Genomic DNA, 23,784 nt, shown 5'->3' with positions numbered 1-23,784 from the left:
GAAACATAACAATTGTTCATCATTGAACACTTTTCTAGCAAGAGTAGTCTTGCCAAGTCCAGACATGCCAACAATTGAAATCACATCGCGCTCTGTCGTCCCTCTGGTAAGTCCATCGATGACATTGTCTACATCATCGTGGAACGTTTGAGCATTAGTTCGTGACAATTCACAGCTGAAAACCAGTCGAACATCAGACACTGTTTCAAATGTTACTGTTCTTGATCTGTCATTGACCTTTAAGTGGTTCTACAACATCAGACATCTCAACCACACTACACCAGATGTTTTCGGTCCTCAACCAAAAATGACTGAATAGCATACTCCGCCTTATAGGCTGCTTGCATAACAAGTGCCTTCTTTCGACACTGTAGTGATCAAACATTTAGTTCATTTCCAAGAGAACGACAGTCGTCTGGTGCATTAAGGAGAGCTTGCAGAAAACACTATACTATGTGCCAAAAAATGTGTTGATAGGAGAGATTGCAGAAACACTACTCTATACTTCTTTAACATAGAGAGATTGAAAATCTGATTCTGCATTTTGCACCAGAGTTTCTACATACATCAACGCGTTTTTTGCATTGATGTCCTCTATGTGTCGACAAGCTGAACACACAAGGAAAGTCCTGAGAAGCCTTAAATCTGCTTTAAGGGTCCGGATTTGATCCTTCGTTGAAAAAGTACTTGAATCTTCATGACTGTCTAAACAATCCAGACATTTCAAGAGATTATCAACAACACTATACAACAAAAATGAAAAAAATCTGCCAACCAACTGTGACTAGTATTCAGTAAAAACACAAGAAGAAGAACCAATGCATACATAAATATTGACTGAGATCAAACACTCAAAAAGTTCAGAACTCATTAAGTTCAAATCTTAGAATCCGCCTTTGTCAGTACACACTACTAATGTTTATGCACTAATCTAAGCTGTGTAGACTCTTCACTTTCATGTCGCACCTATGTTGGATTCTTGACATTTTTGAAGAGTCCGAGCAACATAGTACTAATATACAACAATTGAAGTTAAGATTACCAGATGATTTCAAGTATGTTTGAAGATGATCAAGTAAACCAAACAAATATTCTTCTTTTTTGTTTTTTTTGGCTGCTAAGTTTCAATTACAGACTTAAAACACTGTGATCAACAACTTAAAACTAATCAATGAAAAATGACGAATGTGAGAGTGAAAAAGGTACAACCAAATGGAACTGAATTTGCAGAATATATGGTCCAAAAATAGACTCAATTGAGGAAAACTGAGAGAGAAATTAGTTATCAATATGATTTTTGGGACTTCCAGTCGTAAAACTTCAATTTTTTCTCAAGTAAATTGTATGTCTCCTCCAAACACAACTTCAAATACTTAAATTTTCAAGTTTCAGCTTTCAACGTTAAAATCTATAGACAAATGAGAGCCTAGACAATTTTCTTTCATATCCACCACTCAGGGACCTAAATCAAATGTTGAGCTTAGGATCGAAACAAACAGATGTCATGCAATCAAATGGCACGTACCAAAGCTAATAATAAAGCAAATTTTTTTAGCTTCACTGTACTACTCCTTCCGTTTCAATATATTTAACTCGATACAAAGTTCAAGAAAAAATATCAAAAGACGAATTATTCATAAATGTGACTTTTTTTTCAAAAAAGACTAAACAAGGCAAGAGAATGCAAGTTCTTATCAATTGAACAGATTCACATAAGAAATATTGAACTTTATATTGCACAAGTAATTTGTCAATTGTGGCATGTTGTTATACTACTCATCTAACAATACACTTCAAAATAAAAAGAACCGTTTGGTTCTTCAACATCTGGTCCATAAGTGGAAACAAAACACTTCACCTTGAAATGTATAATTTTCAATACTATCACAAAAATGTAATTGCCAAAGAATAAATCTATATGAAAGGATGAAGAAAACATGAAACCAGCAGGGAGTAAAGTAGGCAAAGTCTTATACTTTAGGAAAATAGGAAGTTGGAACACAACAGCAACTGTAGTAGTTATTTGCTACGACAAAAAGTATATCGAGATCAAATCGCCTGACGAAAATTTCAACCCTCTCCATGCAGTCGGAAATGTCCTAGCCAAGAATTGCTACTCTTGAGCTCATAATACCCAACATTAATCAATCTCTGGTACATACTAAGGTAAAAAGCAACAAATTGAATTTCTTGAACCAAAATGCCGAGGATGCAAGACTTGATTGAGTATAAGCCACTGCACGACTCATCAGTTACTAACCCTCATTCACCGCCTAGAAGATGACCAACTGGTCCTCGAGCCACTACTACCAAATGATGTGGGTCTTCGTTCATCGCGCCATGATGGTCTATCATCTGACTTGCTTCCAGTGCCCCACCTGTCAGTATCAGGAGGTGGAGCCTGGCCTGCAGCATCAACGTTACCTCGCAAGTGCCTAGGAACGTATTTCCCAGCAGCAGGTGCAGCAGCTGCTGCTGCAGGAACGGGAGCAGCTCCTCCAAGTTCAGTTGGACGCCCCAAGGCTTGAGGCTCAGAAGGCCTTGGCAGTACAGCAGGCCTGCGCAAGATCTCTTCTTTTTCCCGTCTTTCTTTCTCTTCAAGCTCTATCAGTCGCAGCCTCTGCTTTTCAGCAATCTCATCTAGCTTGGCTTGTCGCTCAGCTTCCTCTTTCTTCCGTCTCTCTGCCTCTGCAATATTTTCAGAAAGTCCATAGGATGCCAAATTAATCTCGAGTAGCTATGAAACCTCAAGTGCAAAATACAACTTGACTACTATAATGCAGAGTTGTAGATGTCACGTCACACCAACTGAACCATGAACTCTTAGGTTGGATACACCTTGATAACTGCCTACCTTCCTTCCCTAGCCTAAAAGAATTAAATGCATAAAATGTGGGTGGGGCATAAAATGGTGAAGTACCTTCACGTTTGCGGGCTTCCTCCTCTTCCTGTAACCTCTTTTGACGCTCCTCCTCAGTTCGCAGAAAGAATAACATTTTCCTCTTAGCTTCCCTCTCCTGCTTCCTTGATTGAATTATCTGGCTGATCCTTTCTCGTCTCTCCTGCTTCAATCTATTGAGTTCAGCTTCCCGGCTACTAACAACTCTTTCTTGCAAAATCCTCTGCATAATTAGAAACATATCAGCGGATCTGTTTTGTTAAGAGACCAAGTCCAATCTTCAAGCAAGCCCGTGGCTTCACAAATTTCAACTAGTGGGAAAGTAGCGTCCATTAGCATTTCTAATGTTAGGTCTAGCTACCTAAAAAGATGCAAGGATAGACCGGACATGATTGTGTTAATGCTAGCTATTTTAGCATTCATCATAGGATAAACTGCTGCAAAGGATTCTGAGCTTCCATTCTTTTTCTTTTAAGTACAAGGACATCATACAAAAACTTAGAGAGAAGGCAGAATAAAAGAAAAACCAACTGTTTCTATTTCCAAACAGTTCAAATCCTGAAGTACCCTGCACTAAGTTCAGAAGCTTCCAACTTAGTCCTACACCAATTCCATTTAGACCAAACAAAGTTGCATAGTTATCAAAAGCACTAATCCAATTCCACAACCATAAATTCAATTATATTATCCATAGCCTTTATCTAGCAGTTCATAAATTCATAAAAGACAGGATATAAAGTGACCTTGTTCTCCAACATGCGTCCCAGTCTCTTTTTCTCTTCCAAGTCTCCAGCATGGCGTTGCCTGCTCAATTCAACCTCTTGCTGAAAACGTATGTTACAATGCAAATTCGTCAGCAATATTTCTACCAAAAAGTTAAGAAAGAAAAAGAATATAATGTATCAATTTTCCATTTTAAAGAGAAAAGTGAATTGTTATTGCGGTTTGGTCAAAAAGCATGATGTATCTTCAAACCTGCTGCTCGCGTTCATGAAGAGCTGCCTCTTCAGCTAAACGCTGTTTATATGCAGCTTCAATAAGAGGTGCGGCTTCTTCTCTCTTAGCTCTTTCCAAATGATCCATAGTTTTGGCATATTTCTGCAACTTTTTCTCCCTTTCTTGCCTCTCCCTCAGTTGCTCATTCAGTGCCAATTCCATGATCACCTGTTTAGTCATCTTTTCCTGAAATCAAATTAAAGCCAGGTAAGATTTCCCAATTGAAGGTTTGGGGATAGGATTACAAATTATGCACTTACTCCCTCTAGAATAGGCTTCTTCTTCCTCTTGCTGCGTTTTTCAGCTTCTTGCAGCATAGCTTGTGCCTCTTCAAGTTCTCGGTCTTCTATTTCCTTCAAAATTCTCTGGCTCCTCCTTTGCTCATACTCGGCAGCAATGCGCTTTTGCTCAGCATCTTCCGTCATCTTTTGAAGCTCTCGCCTCTTCGACTCTTCCACTCGTTCCTTAATAAGGAGTCATAAAAGTTCATACAAGAGAACAACAATAACAAGCATTTCATAATGCAACAAGAAGTTCAATACCATTTCTAAGAGTAAACGCTCTTGCTCCTCTTTGCGTTTTTCAATAATGGACTTCCTTGCAAGAAGTCTCTTGTGCTCCTTCTCCACTATCTCCGCTAAATTAGACAAGGCATCCCCGAGCTTGGCTGCCTTCTTTGCTGGGGGATAGATCATTGTTCTTGCCTTGCTAAGGGATTCAGCAAAAAGAGACAGATGATCCCGGAGTCCTTCAGCCTCAATACTCTAGAAACAAAATCAAAAGCAAATGATATGTGTTAGACTAGCACACATGAGATTAATCCGTTCAAAATGTCTAAGAGAAAAATTTGAAAAAATTCTCCTGCCTCAGTTCATCACATATTATACCACAGAGGTACAATGCTGAACTTACAAATCCACAAGAGTCGAGACTTTTAAACCATCCCCATGGCCCATAATCCCATAACATAGAATCCGCCAGAAATAGCAATCCAGTCGAACTCTTAGATCTCAGAAACAGACCACAGCTCTTCAGAGTTCACAAGCTCAGTCAGCCTGATTCATTCTAGTGATGTAACTACAAATCTTATTATGCCAACCACACACATTTAGATAGCCCAAAATTTAACTGTTCCAAACATTTAATTTTAGATGACAGGCGACACACAGTCAGATGTCATAAGCAAGCTATGTCCATGCTATTACTTAAACAGTGAGAAGAACAATGTTTCTGCAGAGCTGATTGATAGGGCTGACAAAATCCCTGACAAAGACAAGAAAAGGAATATCTAGGTGTGCCCTACCGACAAACAAACAAAAACAGTAGATGAATTTTAATTCCAAGCAACACAATTATACCTGTTTGCCAAAGAAGACAGCACCCTTCATGTGATCGACTTTGATGGCAAGAAAATTACGCCTAACCGCATCAACTGATATTTTCTCAATAGCGGTGAAGTCGAAGAATGGGATCATCTTAGATATGTTATCAATCTGGATTGTCTGATACACCTGAGAGACCTGCAACAAGAAAAGAGTTCTCATTTAATTGAAAGATGGACTTCCGCCTAAATAATGAGCATGTCTGATCTGCTCTTTATCAAAAGGTATAAAACAGTGTGCACACCTGCTGGAGCAACCTCAGAGTAGCAAGCTTTTCTAAGGCAGGAACATACTGAGACAGTTGTACTTCAGGAACCGAAGAAACTGAAGACAGCTTACCGCCAAGTTTTGATATTTTATTCAATATGGGCTGCACCTTCAGTGCCAGATCCAAAGGAAGAAACTCATTTTCTAACAGATGATAAAGATCTTTCACTTCTTGAGTGACACAGGACATCACACCTTTGGACACCTACAGAAGGAGAAACAATTAAGAAAAAGCAAAAGGAACCGTCACACAATTAAAAAATCAAGAGACTGAAACAATTACAAAAACAGTATAATGCACTTATTTGTGCCTCAAAAATTTGATTGGTTCATTGAAATTAAAATAGACAAAAGGAATTTAATTGAAAAAATTGAACGATCAATACGCTAAATTCAAAAAAAGAACATATAACATTACTCACCAACTCTGAGAGAAGTGATGATCGAGAAAGCTGAAAAGGAGAAACAGCAAGAGAACTGAAGCTGATTAGACGAAGTAAGACATTATAAATAAAGAACTAAATAACATCTTCATAAAAAAAAGGAACTAAATAACATAATCAGGAATGAAATTACCGCCACTCTGTTTTCGGCTTTGGGTTCAACTTCAAAACCAATTAGATTGGCCACCCTCAAACTCCTCTCCTTCTCATTTTCAAGCTCAAGATGAGATGCACCATAAGACTGATCATAAGGAGGCACTGAAAGTGCAGCTAGGACAACAGAAGATGCTATTAACTGCAAATCCTTCTGGCTTAAATTTTTATTAAAACCCTTCTGAAGAGAGAAAAGCTTGAGCCAGGCATAAGCATGATAAAGATGATTTGATGACATCCAAAATATCTCAGTAAGCTTTCCATAGTAAACACCCATTAATGAAGCCTTGGGAGTTTTTTTAACCATGCACATCAACCCATATATGTCCTCAATGGAACGAAAAGCTTCCTGCATCAAAGAAAAATTAGAACATATGAAATTCACTCTCTTGGGACAAAAAGATATGCTTACAATCTATCAGAAAAAGTAATAACCTGCCATAAACTCAGTTCAGTAGCAACTTTCAGCTGTTCAAATCTAGTGTCTAGATACAATTGCAGACTTTCTGGAAGAGACAGATCAGGACGGTCCCTCTGATCTCTATACTTGTTGAGATTTGCCAAATGATTCCTGATGATTTCACAAAGACGGCGAAATTCTGTTGTACGCTTGTATTGCTTACAGAACTGAAAGGCTCGGTGTGCTGTCATCTGAGCAAATTAGGTTTGAAAATTAATTAACCTATCTTTCAGCGGAAAAAAGATGTGCCAATTAAAGATGGAGAGAGTAAAGAATTTCCAATCCCCCATGCAGAAAGCTTAAATAGCATGCAGGACAAATTTGGTTCTAAGGCACAAAAAACTTTTACAACAGGATGATATATAAACTTTCATATCAATAAATAATAAACTTGTTCTGACAAAACTGATATCTGTACTAAACAAAGTACATAGACAGATACCCTGCAAACTGAGAGAGACTCCTGCTAAGTTTATGAATAAGAAGTAAAAAAGGACTGATTTCTGATTTACTAATCAGAAGCATAATAACTTTCCAGGCAAGCAAATAGAAAGAACAGAAAAAATGGATAATCAATCTGCTTACTCAATTACAGTCTAAAACAAGTTCTGAAAACAGAAAATTCGGGAAACTAAATTCCTCACCTCAGAACATAAAAGCAGTCTAATTATTCAACCACATAACTAAAAGTAGGGTAATGGAAACTTACTGCATACAGAGCCTCCAATCTTGAGTTGTTACGCAAGATCTCCAGAACAGTTCTATATGTCTCCCACAAGAACTTAAACCAGGGAGTAACAAGCTCCCGATCAGATCGATCTTTTCCTTTCTCCCCACTAACATAACTCAACATAAGATCTTCAGGCCTTTTATCAGCCTCCAAGTCTTCCACATCCAGAGCTTCCTCAAGAGCTTGTGCCTGATTGCGAGCTAGTTCAGCTCGCTCAGTAGCTAAATGCATGAAGTGCTTTATTACCTCCTCTAAGGAGTTAATGTTCACTTGTTGACAGACGATACGATATTGAATTAGGCCATCCTTGGCAAACCTTCCCCTTCTCATGTCAACACATAGCTCTACATACTTAAACATTATCCTTTCAAGAGTCTTTTGCCATGCTCTATACCTCCTTGAAGTAATAAGATCATGAAGTGCTTGAAGGGCTTCTTGCTTTTGTCCAACAGTGATCAACTCTGCATCAAAACATTAAACTCATCAGCATGCCAAGATTTAAAATTTTGCTATAAAAACAACTGGAGTTTCAAAATTTTCACTCTTCAATAATACTAAGAATCATCTAGACTACCCTCACCCTGTGAACATATAACCTCCTCCTAAAATCTCAGACCCATCACTTGAGACAAAATTAGCAAGTGCACAGAACCCATAATACTAGTACACAACGCAAAGTACAACTTTGAGTAGTTCCGTAAAAGATATTTGCTAAAACAGATGAAGATAGTAACTCCACTAACCTTCAGCACGCTTCAAAGCATTCTCCGGTTTGGCAAAAGTCGCCATTTCGATGATCTTTCACCTGCAAAGGAACAGTTGGATGAGACAAATGGCAGAGATGTCCATCAACACAGGCAAAACCATATATGCTAAATCCATATACTCAGTAGTAGTGTTTTTAGGACAACATACAACAAAACCCAATCAATAGTTCAAACAGGTCAAAACTCTAGATTCATTTCCTCCCCACTCCACTCCACCCCCATCCCTAAGAAACCAAATATCATACCAGAATAATGTTTTCTTTATTCACCAATCTTATAACCAAGAAATCTCTAAACTAGGTGCCCACCTATTACACCTTTCTCCTCTTAAACACCAAGTCTTCTTTCAAACCCGCAAGTGCACCTAACCCACACAACACAAATTACCCTCTCACCACTCGACCCAAAACCCAGAAAAGGTTTCTTAATCATCTTTCATCACCTGGGCACAAATCTAACAAAACCCCATCAATCAATTAAATCAACTAAGCTCTACCCCAAACCAGTAAAGTCACACATATCAATCCTCTACACCCACTCCGCTCTAATTCACCCATACCCAAATAGTTACAATCAATAAAAACCGAAAAAAATCTCAACTTTCATTCTTTCCATGTAAAGAAAAAGAACCCCACATCATAAATCGCAAGATTCAAGTACGTAAACACATCTATAAATCCAAATGGGCATTCCACACATATATGCATTCAAATCTACTCATACCAGATTGAAAACAGTACTAAAAATTTGCAAATTAAGAAAAGAAAATGGTTTGATGTGATAATTACCAGTGGATTTTGGATGCTTTGTGGGTGCCGCAATCTCCTTCTCTCTCTATTGTTTGCCCTAAAAACTTGATATGATGTGAGAAATAGCTAAGTGAGAGCAAAATATGATGTGTTTACAAGGGTTCAATGAAACTGGTCCTTTTATTTTATGGAAACGCTACTTTTACCCCCAAACTTTTGTGAATGTGGATTTTTAATTTTGATTTTTAAAAAATGTGCAATCTTAATAAAAATGATTACATTATATAACTCTACTCTTTTCCGAATTATAAAAATTCTCTAAAATTAAAGGATTTCAGATATATAAACTGACACGTGGATACATAAGTCATAATACATTGTAATTAAGGAAATCCGGGTATACATAGCTCACGGATATATTCGAGAGAGGATAGGAATGTATGCGAGAGAAAATTTTTGTAACTTTTTAAATGATAGAAAGTTTTTGAAATTATGGTAAAATAATATGTGTATTTAGGCAATTGTGATTTATATTTTGTGTTATACCTATTTTCTTCCGCAACGATGTTTATATAATATTATGTAACATTATATATTTACTCTACACAGTGTATAAGCTTGTATAAAAAAATATATAATAGTTGTAGAAAGAGATATTTATACACACATATTTACATTGTTATAAATTTTCTATAAAATATATGCATTATACAAATTATATGCTAATTTGTATTTTTCCAGATGAATCAGGGTAATTTTTTATGTTTTAATTTATTTATTTGATTTTAATTGATAGAAAGTAATAATTACGTTTGAATTTTTTTATCATAAATTAAAGATACGTAAAACGTAATTAAATATTTTTTATTATTGTCATTTGTCATCATTAAAATGGCACATTAAAAATTGAAATTCTGAATTGTTGCCAAAAAAACATTTTTTGGTCAAAAAAATCATTGTTTTTATGGGATAAAAATGGTCACTCTCCTTTCTACTTTAGCCATTAATTGTTGGAAAAATAACTTAAATACACAACTATAAGTTTTATATTCTCTAATTTTTCCTTCTTTTTTTTTTAAATATTACATAATTCCCTTTTTTTTAATTTTAGTGTAAGTTTATAGATACATTACATTCTCTCTCCTATAATACACAATTACCCATTTTAATGCCTATTTTTTCTCCATTAAAACATTCAACCTTTTAAATCAGTTTTTGGATTTTGAATTTTCTCCATTTAAACACTCAACCTTTTAAATCAGTTTTTTGATTTTGAATTATTAATTTTAATTAATTTTAAATAAAAGACCCAATTTTGAAATTTTGAATTTCAAAATTCAAAAATTTTGAAATTTCAAAAATCAGACAACTTCTCTTAACTTCTCCCGTTTTGTTCTTACTCCATCAAGTTTCAGTTCTTTTTTTTCCATAATCATCTTCCTTCTCTTAAAGATTACTTACTCCGCCATTGCAACTTCAACGTAAACCCACATACTTAACAACTCCCAAAAATAAAAACCCTAAACCCCCAAGTTCAGTTACCGAAGAAACAAATTCCAATCAGAGGAAAGATTAAACGAACAACCAAAAAGCAGATGAATTTGGTAATCTTCTTGTTCTTGGAGGCAAGCAGATGAAAATGAACGGTCACCTTACAAAAGGTTCAAATGATGTATATATATATATATGTGTGTGTGTGTGATATTCACTTTCATAAATCAGTAAGGTATTAGTTGTTTAGTTGATGTACTGATACATGTTTTGAAAATTGTTATAATGTATCATTCACTAAGTTTAATAAATGTGTCATCCACTGTACTTGATGATACATATAAAATTGTTTAGTCGATGTTTCTAATACATGTATTAGATATGTATCACATGTTATAATGTTTTAGTTAATTCACTGATACATGTAGTAGACATGTATCACATGTTTTTCATGTAGTATGAATTTCTGAAAACTGAAACCATGTATCAGTAAGTTATTAGTTGTTTTATTTAGTATTTATATTTCAATATCGTTATAATTTGCTGTTTTATTTTCAAATTGCAGCCACTAAAGTACAAGATTAAAAGGATACCAACACATGGTTTGCTGTCAATTTTAACAACAATTTTCTAAAGGACTTTGAAAAATATATAGGGGAGAATGTTATCCAAATGTTTAATGATCTGTTACCTTATACATAGGGGAGAATGTTATCCAATTACGTGCTGATTTTATGGTGATTAATGATCTGTTACCTTAAATTAAGCTGTTTTAGTAACAACATTAATTGTACCGTTTTTTCCCCATTTTTTTCTCAACAGTTTAAACTTATCATGTATCATTTACCATGTATCATTAGAGTCTAAAGTATCACGGAACAACAAATTTAAGGAATTTTTTGTAAATACTAATTTTGTTGGGACAAAATGTAATTATTGAATTACACTATGGGATTCCTTAAATTTTTACTTAATTGTTTGTCCCTTCTTCTTTGATGATCAATCCCAATCATTAAAGTTTCAAAGCTTAATTTTAAAAAATTATCTGCACTGTAAATATAAATCGTTTTGAGTAAATTATATATCAAAAGATTGAAAATATTAAAAAGATTTCATATTTAAAATTTGATATTGTTTAGAAAAGATATTGAGTTAGTCAGAATCAAATAGAAAAAAATAAAACTATTTGCAGTAAAATCGTTTTTGCTTTGAGAATCACCTCCTTTGTCATAATCAATCTTCCATTTAACTATTTTTAATCCCTTCCCTTCTTCTTCAATTAGCCTAACAAACTATTAGAAAAAATTATTTTGATAAATGGTTAATGTATACTTCTTGTATAGTTAACGTATATTTAACTTTTTATCATTATGTATAATCAATGTATATTCTCAATAAGCTAAAGGCTACTCTTGAATCTATCATTATGTATAGTTGATATATAGTCAATGTATACTTTCAATGACTTTTGGCTATTTTTATAATAAAAACATAATCATATTTGCCGTAAACTAATTACTTTATTGTATGTATTTGAAACTATCCCTATTTTTAATTACCAATTTATTAGTGTATCAAATACAAGATATTTGCAAGGTTGATGAAATGAAAACTTATATGTATCATAATGTATAGTTAGTGTGTAGCTAGTGTATACTTCCAATAACTTTGGACTATTTTTATGTAAATAAAAACATGATTATATTGGTTCTAACTAATTAATGGTATATATTTGAAACTATCCCTTTTTTAATTACTAATTATTAATGTATCAAACACAAAATATTTGCAAGGTTGATACAATGAAAACTTACAAGATTTGTAAGAGGGCAACATCAAATTTTAAGTTGAGACGTGAATTACAACAATAGCATACCTAGTATAATCTCACAAATGAAGTTTCAGGAAGGTGGTTTCGTATGCAACCTTAACCAATTTATGAAGTTAGAGAGGCTTCCGATAGAACTCGATACAAATACATATCAAAATTAAGTATGAAGAAAATATAGTAAATGAAAATAGTCTTTTTGAAGTATATTTTTTATTTGAAAAGCTTTGACAAAGAAGTGCACCAAAAGCTCAAATTTTAGAACTTTTTGGTCTCTTTACTCAAAGACTTAGGCATCATTATAAAGAGAATATACCCAACTAGGCCACTACATAGTCAATATATAAACTTTATGCTTGATGGAGCACTATTTAACTGCTTTTTAGATTCTCAAAGAGGCAACAAAGTTTCTCTTTTTACATCGACGATCAGCTTGAACGCACCTCGACTAATTGCACCAGGCCGTTTTGTCTAGCGTCCAAGCAACAAATCATAGGTAAATCCTGCTTACCAAGTCTGAAGTAGATGAACTTACACCAAGTCTTGCAACTAAAATTGAAAATGATACATTTAAACACATGTCTGAACCACAACAAGATATAGAGGTTCTTAAACAAGTTAAAACAATGAATGCCCAAGCTAGCTAAACAAAAACTCACTCTAAGTTTCTAATGCCAGATTTCCGTCGAATCATCAATGAAGAAACATCAAACATGCTTTGAATAAAATTAGAATCCAATTGAAATTAAAGATGAGGAGGCAAGGAGCAGTTATGTGAATGAACAATGTCACTACTTCGAATTGGAACATATTACTGGTTCAAACATCTAATGTGTGTCTCTGATCCCATGTTCATGCATTTGGATGATATTGAAGGGCAGGACATACATTCTCTGATATAACTAACATTGTGAAAGCAGCTGGTGGCCACAGAACTAAGCCAGGGACGAGATTTGAACTCGGAAGACTTTCATATTCCCAACCATATCTCTGAAAAGAAGTCTACTTCAGAGGTTACTATCATACATCGATGAAACAACATCACTTGCATACATTTCCCTATAGGTATTTAACCACATTCCTGAGCAGCCAAGAGCAATATGATTCCTATACCAAGATAATGCACCCTATTGATGCCTCGTACAAGTCGTCAAAGGCTTCATAAAGCTCATGTTGGTGAAAAACTGAAGTAAATTTTGAGAAAGAGGAAAACTATTTACCAGCTTGAACAACTGAAGTGAAGCAAAATGTGGTCAGCATGATCCGAGGACTCATGCAAGACTGACTTTGGCCTTTAGGTAAACTTAGCCACTTGGAGCTAAAGACTTATCCAACTTGTCTAAGAAAACAAGCTTGTACAATGCATCTTAATGAATCTGCAACCAATACAATGATTACAGGACTTGAAGTTAATATGATCGAAATAAACGAACCAACAAAAATCAGAAGAAACAAGACATACCTTCTGAGTTAGGGTTCAATGCGTTCATCCAAGCTAACTTTCATTGAACTGAAATTCATGAAGACAGAAAACATGCTTGCCATCATGCAGATTTTTTCCCAAGCTACCTAACTTTACCCTCGTCCTTAGTTAAACTGAAGGTAGGGAATGAGAAGTTGAGAACCGGGAGGTTGATTGATTATGTCCTCTAGTATGCGTTCATAGTTTGTGCACGATATTTTCAGGTCAAGTGGATTCATACAAGAAACTTATATTAACTAGGATGATTTTACTATGTTAAATTTTCAGTTAATTTACCAGCTAACAGCAACTTCTACCCCTATATCAAGTTCTTCTTTATAACAATGATTTTGGCATTTCTTGTATTGGAATTTTCATGTATTATAAGAAAAGAGAAATGAGGCTTATTGGAGTGAGCTGACAGTGCTGAAAAGGAAAATGGTGTGCACAGATAAATGTAACTGAATACATTAGTCTCACAGATCAAAGGGTGGATGAACAACAACTTAATTGAGAGACAGCTTCAGAAACTTTAGAGAAGCAAATAACATATACACGGTCTGTATCCTGCTGATCAAGAAAAACCACTACTTCTGACATTAACTTAGTAAGATGGCTTTGATACAGTTAGAATTCTGTGTTGCATGTATTGAAGAGCAGAAATCAGCGACAATATATGAATACATTACTTAAGCCTTCTAGAGAACTGTATTAAGATGGGAAATGTCCACAGTGTTTAAGTTGTAACTCATTGAAGAGGTTATTTCGGAGATGGGCCAAAAAATGAAACCATTATCAAACTGAGTGGACAAAATTAGACACCGATTACTATCATAGCAAGCAACTGATACAGTTTGATTCCTACTTTGTGGAACCTCTATTTTGGATGATTTCTTTAGCCCCAGTATGTCCTTTTTGGGTACCTGCTATCTAGGACACTGCCAAGAGTAGCCAGTGCATCTTGGAATTTCCGGATTTTCAAGAAACCTTTAATCATAGTAACCTCACTGTCTGAGAAGTTTGCTTTCTTCATGATCATGCCAACAAGCTTAACTAGCGTGTCCTCCCTCGACAAAGAATACAGTCCTTCAGCCAGATTGTAGAACGAGGAAAATTCAGGTATGTGTCCTTTTTCCATCATCTCAACAGAAAAATCAACAGCTTCTTGAATCGGTCCCCCACCAGAAGAAAGACCACGAAAAACAATCTTATAAGATAAAGCATCAGGAGGACTAGCTGTTTCCTGCATTTCTCTGAAGAGTCTTACGGCTTCATTGGTTTTCCTCCGTCTGAAGATTGCTTGAATTACAGGATTATAGGCTTGAGGGGTCAAAATCATTCCTTTCATTTGAATACTCCTGAGGAGCTTGCTTGCAATCTCAACCCTACCTGCTTTACATAGTCCCTGTATTAAGGTCCCATACGTAACGATGTCTGGTTCACAGCCATTTGATGTCATGGTTTGCACAATGTCTGCAGCCTTTTTTATATCACCTGCTCTGCAGAAATGAGCAAGAATGGAATTGTACGTGAATTTGTCAGGCTTTAGTCCTTCCAGTATCATCTGATCCATAAGCTGAGCAGCATCTTCTACTCTCTTACTCTTACAAAGACCATCAATCAGAGTGTTATATGTGACCAGGTTTCTAGAAACCCCTTGTAGTTCCATCTGGTCGAAAATCTCTTCTGCTTCTTCAATTTTCTTGTCTTTGCAGAAGCCATCTATCAGAGTGTTGTATGTTATCACACTTCTTGCACAGCCACTCGATTCCATATCTTTGAGTAGGTTCAAAGCTTCACCTATTCTCCTTTTGGCACAGAGACAATCAATTAGGATATTATAGGTGAACTCGTCTGGCTGGCAACCTTTGTCCTTCATTTCTTCAAACATTTCCATTGCAACATTAAAATTGCCGGTAAAGCAGAGACCTTGTATGAGAGAATTGAAAGTGCAAACATCAGGTAAGAACCCTTTGCTCGTAAGAACACGAGCAAACTCGGTAGCTTCTTGGACTTGGTTCTCCTTACACAAAGCACTAATGATGGTGTTATAAGTGACTGTATTTGGTGTACAGTCCCTTACAAGCATCTGATTGAGAAGTTCCATAGCCTCTTGGACTTCACCAACTTCACAAAGCCCAGAAATCAAAATATTATAAGTATATACATCAGGATCAAACCCATCCTGCAACATTAAATCCAAAATATCCAAGGCTTGGACAGCATGTCCTGCTTTGCACAAACCGTTTATCAAAGTGTTGAACGTAAATTGGTCCGGAGAAAACCTTCGACTACACATATCTTGCACAAAGTTCAGAGCTTCATCAATCCTTCCTTCTTTACAGTACCCATGAATCAAAAGATTAACAGTAATATTACTTGCAAGACATTTAGCTGACACCATTTGATCCCTAATTCTCAATGCACCATCTAAATTCCCTTCCTCAATATAACCTTGCATTATCGTCGTAAAAGTCCTTTCATCCGGTACCAAACCGTGCATAGGCATTTCCTCCATCATCAAAATAGCAGGCCTAATCTGATGCGTCTTACACAAAGCTTTTATCAATATATTAGAAGTCGATACATCCGCTTTTACACCTTCATCCAACATTCTACTATGCACATTTTCAACAAATTTCAACTTATTCCCATCAACAAGAACATTCAACAACAAATTATAACTAAAAGTACCAGGCTTTACACCAAACTCATTCCACATCATATCAAGAACCTTAATAGCTTCATTATACAACTCAAATTTAGCATAACTTTCAATAAAGATAAAGAAAGTACCTTCAACTAATTCAACCTTCAATCTCTTCATATCATCCAATACCCCCTTCATTAAATCAAAAGATCTCACATTTCCAAGCTTCCTTAGAATCTCCTCGTATATAGACAAAGTGGGTGTGAAATGGGGTTGCTTAGAAGCCCATTTAAAGAGATGAAAAGCTGAAGTTTCATCATTTTCTCGACGAAGGGTGTCGAGAAATTGCTTTGGTGTGAAATCTTGCAAAAGTTCTTTTGCTTTAGAAGGTAAAACAGTTGAAGAAACATGTTCATGGCGAGATGAAAATGGGAGAGATATGGGTTTAGGAGGACGAAATGGAGGAGGAAATGAAAAGGGGTTTGGTGAATTTTGAGATTGAGTCCATGGATGACATTTGAGGAAAGAAGAGAAAGAGAAAGCCATTGAAGCAATTCAACAAACAGGTAGTATGCGGTGACACTAATTCAAGAAAAGCTCAGTGAAGAAGAGCAGAGGCTTTAACAACCAAAGATGCTAAGTGGATAAAAGTAACTCTTTCTCTTAACAAGGATTATAAAAGGTTAGTTGATAAGATCTGTTTAAAATTGATCTGAGTGTTACTTTACATTTAATCCTATGTACCAATAGAATATTACGTGTTTTTTAAGTACCAATAGAATATTATGTGTTCTTTATAATTGAATCTTGCAAAAAGAAAACGTATTTTTTCTCTTAAATTTCTCTCTCATTCGTGGAAGAAAGAAAGCGGGTTGTTTAAATGAGTTGTATAAGCGAGCTAGAGTGGGGGTGGGGGAGAGATATTGTCGGCGGAGGAGATCGAGGAGAGGCCGATTAGAGAGAAAATATTTGATTGGTTTTGGAACTTCAATTGGAATGTTTAGATGTAAAGATTATTAATCAATCTTAATTTTAAGAAATGTGTGTACGTACCTATTAGTATCTTCATTAATATACGGTATAAATTATTATTAGTGGATAAAATATGTAAATATTTGAAAGTATATGTATGATTAGTATATATGGTAGTGATGTATAATCCCGTTTAGATCGAATACTTTATACATACTATCGTTTTAATTTGACATGGTGTGAACAACAACATACTCGTGTAAGCCTAAGTTTTTCATTAGTAGTCGCGGCATGATGTGAACAACAACATACTCGTGTACTTATTTCTATCTTTGTGAGGTAAAGAGGTTATTTTTGATAAACGCTCGAGAAAGAAAAATGTGACCAAGATTCTTCACTCCCCTTGTATCATTATGTTGAGAAAAAAAGATCAAATCTTTGAAGAAAAAACACTATACATGTTCATGAGCTTCTCTTGACAACTACTTTCAAACTACAGTTGAATCAAAATATACAAACTTGCTAATTAGAACAGCAATTAGCTTTGTTTGTAATTCCAAAACAAGAATCACAAAGTAAAGTGTCAAAAGAAGATTTAGGAAAACAATCTAAAATGTACCTTATCCCTCAGAAATGGATACATATTAGTTTATAGAAGCAAACTACTAGTTGAAAACTTGGAACAAAAAAAGGTAACAAATTACATCATATATCAAACACCATAGAACTTGTTCATTAGAAAGTACATATACTGTAGAGCACTTGGCAATCAATATACCAAGTATCTGTCACACTGTAAATATTTCCTTAAAAGTAAAAAAGATGATTGCATTAGGAGTTTTCACTTCTTATAAGGTCCATCTGATACCTATCAGTCGATATCTAGTTGGCGCGGCTCTTAATAACATCAAGTCCCATTTCGGTTGGGTCGGTTGCTTGCAACTCAACCTGAATTCCATCAAGCTCTCTCTTGAATCTTTCCTTTGTACTGGCATAGATCATCTTGCTTCTCACCCTTGATGTGTCAGGGGACCTTGAAGCAAAGAAAACGGAAAAAACACGTTGAGACCAAAGGAATACATAACAATATTGTTTAAAATGCTTAATGAACATTGAGAATAGTACCATGCAATGAAAAAGATCCTGCTTTTCTGGCAATTCTCTGCAGTGACGAAATCAAAATCGTAGACAGCATATCGACATTCATTATCAGGAAGACACGCAGTGAAATCCTCGTAACCTTGAGCTGGCTCACCAACCTTTTCAACCACAACCTGCTTTTGTTTCTCCTCTATCTTGAAAACAATAAAGCGGTGCGTTCTTTTTGCTTTCAGCTCCAAGAACCTTAACTTGCAGTCATCATGCACAGCCATCCCGGACGCTGCATTAGCCTATACAATAACCAAAATCCTCTGTTTGTGTTAGAACTTGTTCAATGTTTAATCAATCACAAGATTTCGAAGCAAAACGGTTCATTACTTCTCATCGAATTACATCAAAAGAGACCATCACAATAAATATCCATTGTTCTCCAATTATCAATCAAGAGACACGAGCAACAACACTAAATGTGTACTAGGTTTCATTCACAGAAATCAATGCCGTCACATTGGTTTGCAGCACCAGAGTTTATCCTTGTCGTAACATAGCTTACTAAGCTGTCCTAAACGAACTCTGAACGCAAACAAGAGTAACTCCTGCATTCAGAGTAGTGACTGGAAGGGGGACGGTTGGAGAGTCAAGTTTCAAGTTAATCTTGGCAGCGGATGAGCACAAGTAGGTAAACAGCTCATACAACATTTGTTTTCTCTGTCACCTCACCTACTGAAGTATCAAATAGGACGCAAACTGATGGTTACATAGGAAGACTGCATCATGAGTTTTAACATTTTTTACTCTAAAGAGATGGACCTTGGGTCTAACTCAACACCAAAAACTCCCACACACTCAAAACTGGACATCTGGTGAACAATATAAGATTTCCTTATCAGTGACACATCTCATTAGTATAGAACTATCTATCAATGTCAAAACAGTGGTGGCAGCAGATTACTCTTCCAGAAACAATTGTCAATTATCATCAGCTAGAAATTTGAAAAAAGGAAGGATCTTTGATTGGTCCATTTGATTTAATTTGGGTCCATTCTTATTCATATATTCCTTTAATATACACAGCAGCCAAGTAATAGAAAAACAAAATCCAAATGCAAAAAGAAATCCTAAATCATTTTTTTTCTTAACTTTCTTACTCAGCAGATCAAGAAAAAATTGTCAAACACATTAAATCGATGGAATACCAACTAATTTTAAATACTAAATCTGAGCAGAACCCAGATAAAATTAAACCAAAATTTTCAATTATAACAACTGCATGTACTAATCAAATACTCAGATCAACCCATAAGTTCACAAGATTTCAACTTGAAGTAACCCCAAAGATTTCATAAAGATCAGCTTCTTTAGCCAATACCCGTATTTAACTCATCACATCAATCATAGATCAAAAACTAAACAATTTACAAAATCATCTACTAACACTCCAAAAAAAAAAAAAGCAAACCAGGAAGATCAACAATGAAATTTCCATAAAGATCACTTATTTAGCCAACACCCGTATAAATTATCTAATCAGATCAATCACACAGATCAAAAACTTAACCCATTTACCAAATCATTCTACTATAAACAAACAGACATACACCAAGAAAAACAAAAGTAAAACAAGACATCAACAGTGAAAATTTCAATAAAGATCACTTTTTTAGCCAACTCACATGTAAATTATCTAATCAGATCAATCATAGATCAAAAGCTAAATTCATTTACAAAACAAACACACACACACACACACACACCAAGAAAAACAAAAGTAAAACCAGAAGAATTCAACACTGAAATTTCCATAGAGATCAGTTTTTATCCAATACCCATATAGATAATCTCATCATATCAATCACAATCACAAATAAACAACTAAACCCATTCACAAAATGCTTTTACTAACACACACACTAAGAAAAACAAAACAAAACAAGAAGAAATCAACAGTGTAAGTTCCATAAAGATCACTTTTTTAGCCAACACTCATATAGATTATCTAATCAGATCAATCAAACACTAAACCCACTCACAAAATCTCTCTACTAACACACACTAGGAAAAACAAAGCAAAACAAGAAGAAACCAACAGTGATATTCCCATAAAGATCAGTTTCTTAGCCAACATCCATATAGATTATCCAATCAGATCAAGCAAACACTAAACTCATTCACAAAATCTCTCTACTAATACACACACACAACAGGAAAAACAAAGCAAAACAAGAAGACACCCAACAGTGAAATTCCCATAAAAAGATCAGTTTTTTAGCCAATACCCATATAGATTATCCAATCAGATCAAGCAAACACTAAACCCATTCGCAAAATCTCTCTACTAACACACACACACACAACAGGAAAAACAAAGCAAAACAAGAAGACAACCAACAGTGAAATTCCCATAAAGATCACTTTTTTAACCAAAACCCACATAGATTAACTAATCAGATCAATCAAAAACTAAACCCATTCACAAAATCTCCATACTAAAACACACACACATCAAGAATTAACAAAACAAGAAGTAATCAAAAGTGAATTTAAAATGCAAAGAAAAGCAAAAGGGGTTGAAAATTAACTCACCATTTTGATTGTATTTGAAAATTCAAAGAGATTTCAAGAAGGGCTTCAAGGCTCAATAAGAAAGAGATGTTTTTATGTGAATCTTAAAGACTAGAGGAGCTCTTCTCCTTAATAAAGGTGGCTTCTCAATGGAAGGGAATTTTTATTGTGTGGTTATCATACACACTAATTATTGTGTGAGTGACTTGACTTGGCGCCGCGTATTTTTCAATTAAGCCGTCGGCTTAAGCCTTAAGCTTTAAGCTGCTGACCGACGACGATATTTTTATGGCGTAGCGAGTAATCAGTCGAATATCTTTCGTCCAAAAATTATAATATGAATATAAATAGTTATACGAAATAATGCGGTCATTTTGTTTTTGATGCGTATATAAATAGTTATACGAAATAATTCAGTCATTTTATTTTTGATACGTATATATTATGTCTTGAATATTTTTTAAAATTTGTTTTAACTTTAATTTATTACTATTGTATTACTAGTGGAATTAAAGTGCACTTGTTGTTGTTATTATTGTCGTACGCAAATGACAGAAATCACATACTTTTAATGCAAAATTATCATTTGTCCTTATAAGTTTATAAATATAAAAATTTCTCAAACGGATACAATAATATGAGCGCTCATACTGATGCGCGAGATATATTAATCGTTAAGTAAGATACATTACATTTTATACATGATACACTAATCTGATGTACATTTTATACATGAACACTAATTTAATGCGCGAAATATATTACTTTGATACACGAGATACATTACTTTGATGCGTTGATACATTAATCTGATGCGTGAAAATGAGAAATTTTAGAAATTTGTAAAACTAATAGGAGATAACAGTAATAAGAGAACTTAAAGATGGAATTTATGTCATTTATCTTTTCTAACTCAATATTCATATTCAGTCTGAAATTTCGATAAAAATTTAAATCACATTATGTAAAATCGGTTAAAAGAAAGAAACACTTTTTTATTAATAACTTACTTTCATTCTCATTACTTTGATAGTGGTTAATTTACTATTAACACTATCATTATAAGTTGTTTGAGTTATTGTATTATTATTATTTTTTTGTTATTTATTTATTTTATTTGTATAGAGTATTATATATTAATTTACAATATGGCTTTGCTTGAAAAAGCAAGCTGAGCTAAAAGGAATATATTCCCTTTTTACTATATTTAAAAACTTAATTATATGATTACTTTTGTTATATTATTTTATTTTATAAAAAAAAATGTCAATTTGAGTAACAGATTGGAAAGTAAAATGCCACAAAGAGATGGGTCCATATAGAATATTTTTTTGCATTTGTCTGCGTTAATCCCACGCTATCTGATTTATTTATTTTTATTTTTATTCTCATTAATTTATTATGTCCACAAAATTTTATGGAAAAAGAATTAAATAGTAGTAGTGCAACTCAAGAAAAGTGGATGAATTTAATACGGACCGTGATTGGATGGTTGAGATTTGAGATGACGTGATTCTTGATCAGAAATCATGGTTCGAACTTTTGAAAATGAAAAGAATCAGAATGATTTTTTAAAAAATAGATCGTATAAATGCATAAATTTAAATTTAATCGAAGCTTAATATAAATATCAAACAAAAAAAAGGTAGGTGAAACAGTAGTAGTGCAACTCAAGAGAAGACATTATATTTGTTTTCTTTAGAAAATAAGGTAACATTTGGTTGGGAGTACTTTGAAAAATAAATCTCATCTATAAAAATATAACATTATTATGATTTGATTTCATTTATCACTAAGAACTTAATATTATTCACAACTAGTTAATATATCCGCGCTTCGCGCGGACCTCATTAGATTTATGAATAATTTTTTTTGTTTAAATATTTTGAGTCAAATATTATTATCATTGAACCCAATAACTTATATTTTTCAACTTGTTGTTCACTATCTATGCTTTTAGTATTTTAAATATAGTTGATTTCGTATAATCTATTTGGTATGTTATCTTTAGAAACATGTAAAGAAAGAAAAATATTTTCATGGAAATTTTCTTTTTGTTTATGCGGCTATAGTAAATTCTAAATTATATTTTAGGAGAGAGTTAAATTATACAGTGTTCATAAAAAAATATTAATGAAAAAAGTTACTCTAAATAAATTGATAACCAATAATTTAATAAATTAGAAAACATATCTGTTAATAAACACTTATAAACTTATAATATATAAAAAAAATTAAAAATACTAATAAAATACAAAAACTCTATAGAAAATCTCTTTAAAATTGTTACTTGTAGCAACTAAGTAAGATAAGAAAAACTATATAACTTGCACATTAATTACTCTAGGGGGTTATCCACATGAAAGGTTTTGAAGTCATGAATCTTATTAATTAACAATTAAAAATAAAAGTTACATATGTAAAAAAAATATCAATTATGCGGAATAATACTATTAAGTAATTATTTGAAGAGGAAATTTTGAAAATATATTTTACAATATCACACTGGTGAAGAAAAATAAAAAACATGCTAAATAATTTAGAGAAAAGATAAATGTGATCGGTAGGTGATAGAAATATACCACACCATCTTATTTATTTCTAACATTCTAACTTTATATGTAAATAGATATATTGGTTGTAAGTAAATAATAAAGAGAAAGTAACTTAAAATATTTTTTTAAAACTGTTATTCTGAAATTATAATCAGAAGAAGGTCAAAAAAAAAAGTGGAAAATTAATCTATTAGGATTGAAAATTAGAAAGATGTGAGTTATGGATGATTATTATTTACTCCTAATAAAGTAGTATGTGAAAAGTCTAAGAGAAAAGATAAAAAAAGAGAAGATAAATGTCACATCACTTTTTTTTT

General features: G+C 33.9%; 3 protein-coding genes across 3 annotated transcripts; all 3 read right to left on the bottom strand.

Annotated features, from left to right (window-relative positions):
* Window positions 1-1,898: 1,898 nt before the first annotated feature.
* On the bottom strand, window positions 1,899-9,022 carry LOC107030958 (eukaryotic translation initiation factor 3 subunit A). Its single transcript, XM_015232172.2, has 14 exons — window positions 8,886-9,022; window positions 8,074-8,135; window positions 7,310-7,791; window positions 6,576-6,791; window positions 6,121-6,489; window positions 5,967-5,996; window positions 5,522-5,749; window positions 5,254-5,415; window positions 4,438-4,659; window positions 4,156-4,359; window positions 3,875-4,081; window positions 3,643-3,723; window positions 2,921-3,122; window positions 1,899-2,688 (listed from the first exon to the last, which is right to left on the bottom strand). The coding sequence occupies exons 2-14, from the start codon at window positions 8,117-8,119 to the stop codon at window positions 2,267-2,269; spliced, it is 2,871 nt and encodes a 956-aa protein (XP_015087658.1). The 5' UTR covers window positions 8,120-8,135; window positions 8,886-9,022; the 3' UTR covers window positions 1,899-2,266.
* Window positions 9,023-14,079: 5,057 nt separating this feature from the next.
* Window positions 14,080-16,978, bottom strand: LOC107031304 (pentatricopeptide repeat-containing protein At3g53700, chloroplastic). Its single transcript, XM_015232626.2, has one exon. It carries the CDS (start codon window positions 16,821-16,823, stop codon window positions 14,523-14,525), a length of 2,301 nt encoding a protein of 766 aa, XP_015088112.1. The 5' UTR covers window positions 16,824-16,978; the 3' UTR covers window positions 14,080-14,522.
* An 865-nt stretch (window positions 16,979-17,843) lies between these two features.
* LOC107031499 (actin-depolymerizing factor 1) lies at window positions 17,844-21,086 on the bottom strand. The gene is made up of 3 exons (XM_015232900.2): window positions 20,934-21,086; window positions 18,375-18,640; window positions 17,844-18,282 (listed from the first exon to the last, which is right to left on the bottom strand). The coding sequence occupies exons 1-3, from the start codon at window positions 20,934-20,936 to the stop codon at window positions 18,132-18,134; spliced, it is 420 nt and encodes a 139-aa protein (XP_015088386.1). The 5' UTR covers window positions 20,937-21,086; the 3' UTR covers window positions 17,844-18,131.
* Window positions 21,087-23,784: the final 2,698 nt, after the last annotated feature.

This window comes from Solanum pennellii, chromosome 9, assembly GCF_001406875.1.
Source record: "Solanum pennellii chromosome 9, SPENNV200".
NCBI classification, from domain to species: Eukaryota; Viridiplantae; Streptophyta; class Magnoliopsida; order Solanales; family Solanaceae; genus Solanum; species Solanum pennellii.
This window is presented reverse-complemented; position numbering and strand designations above follow the sequence as displayed.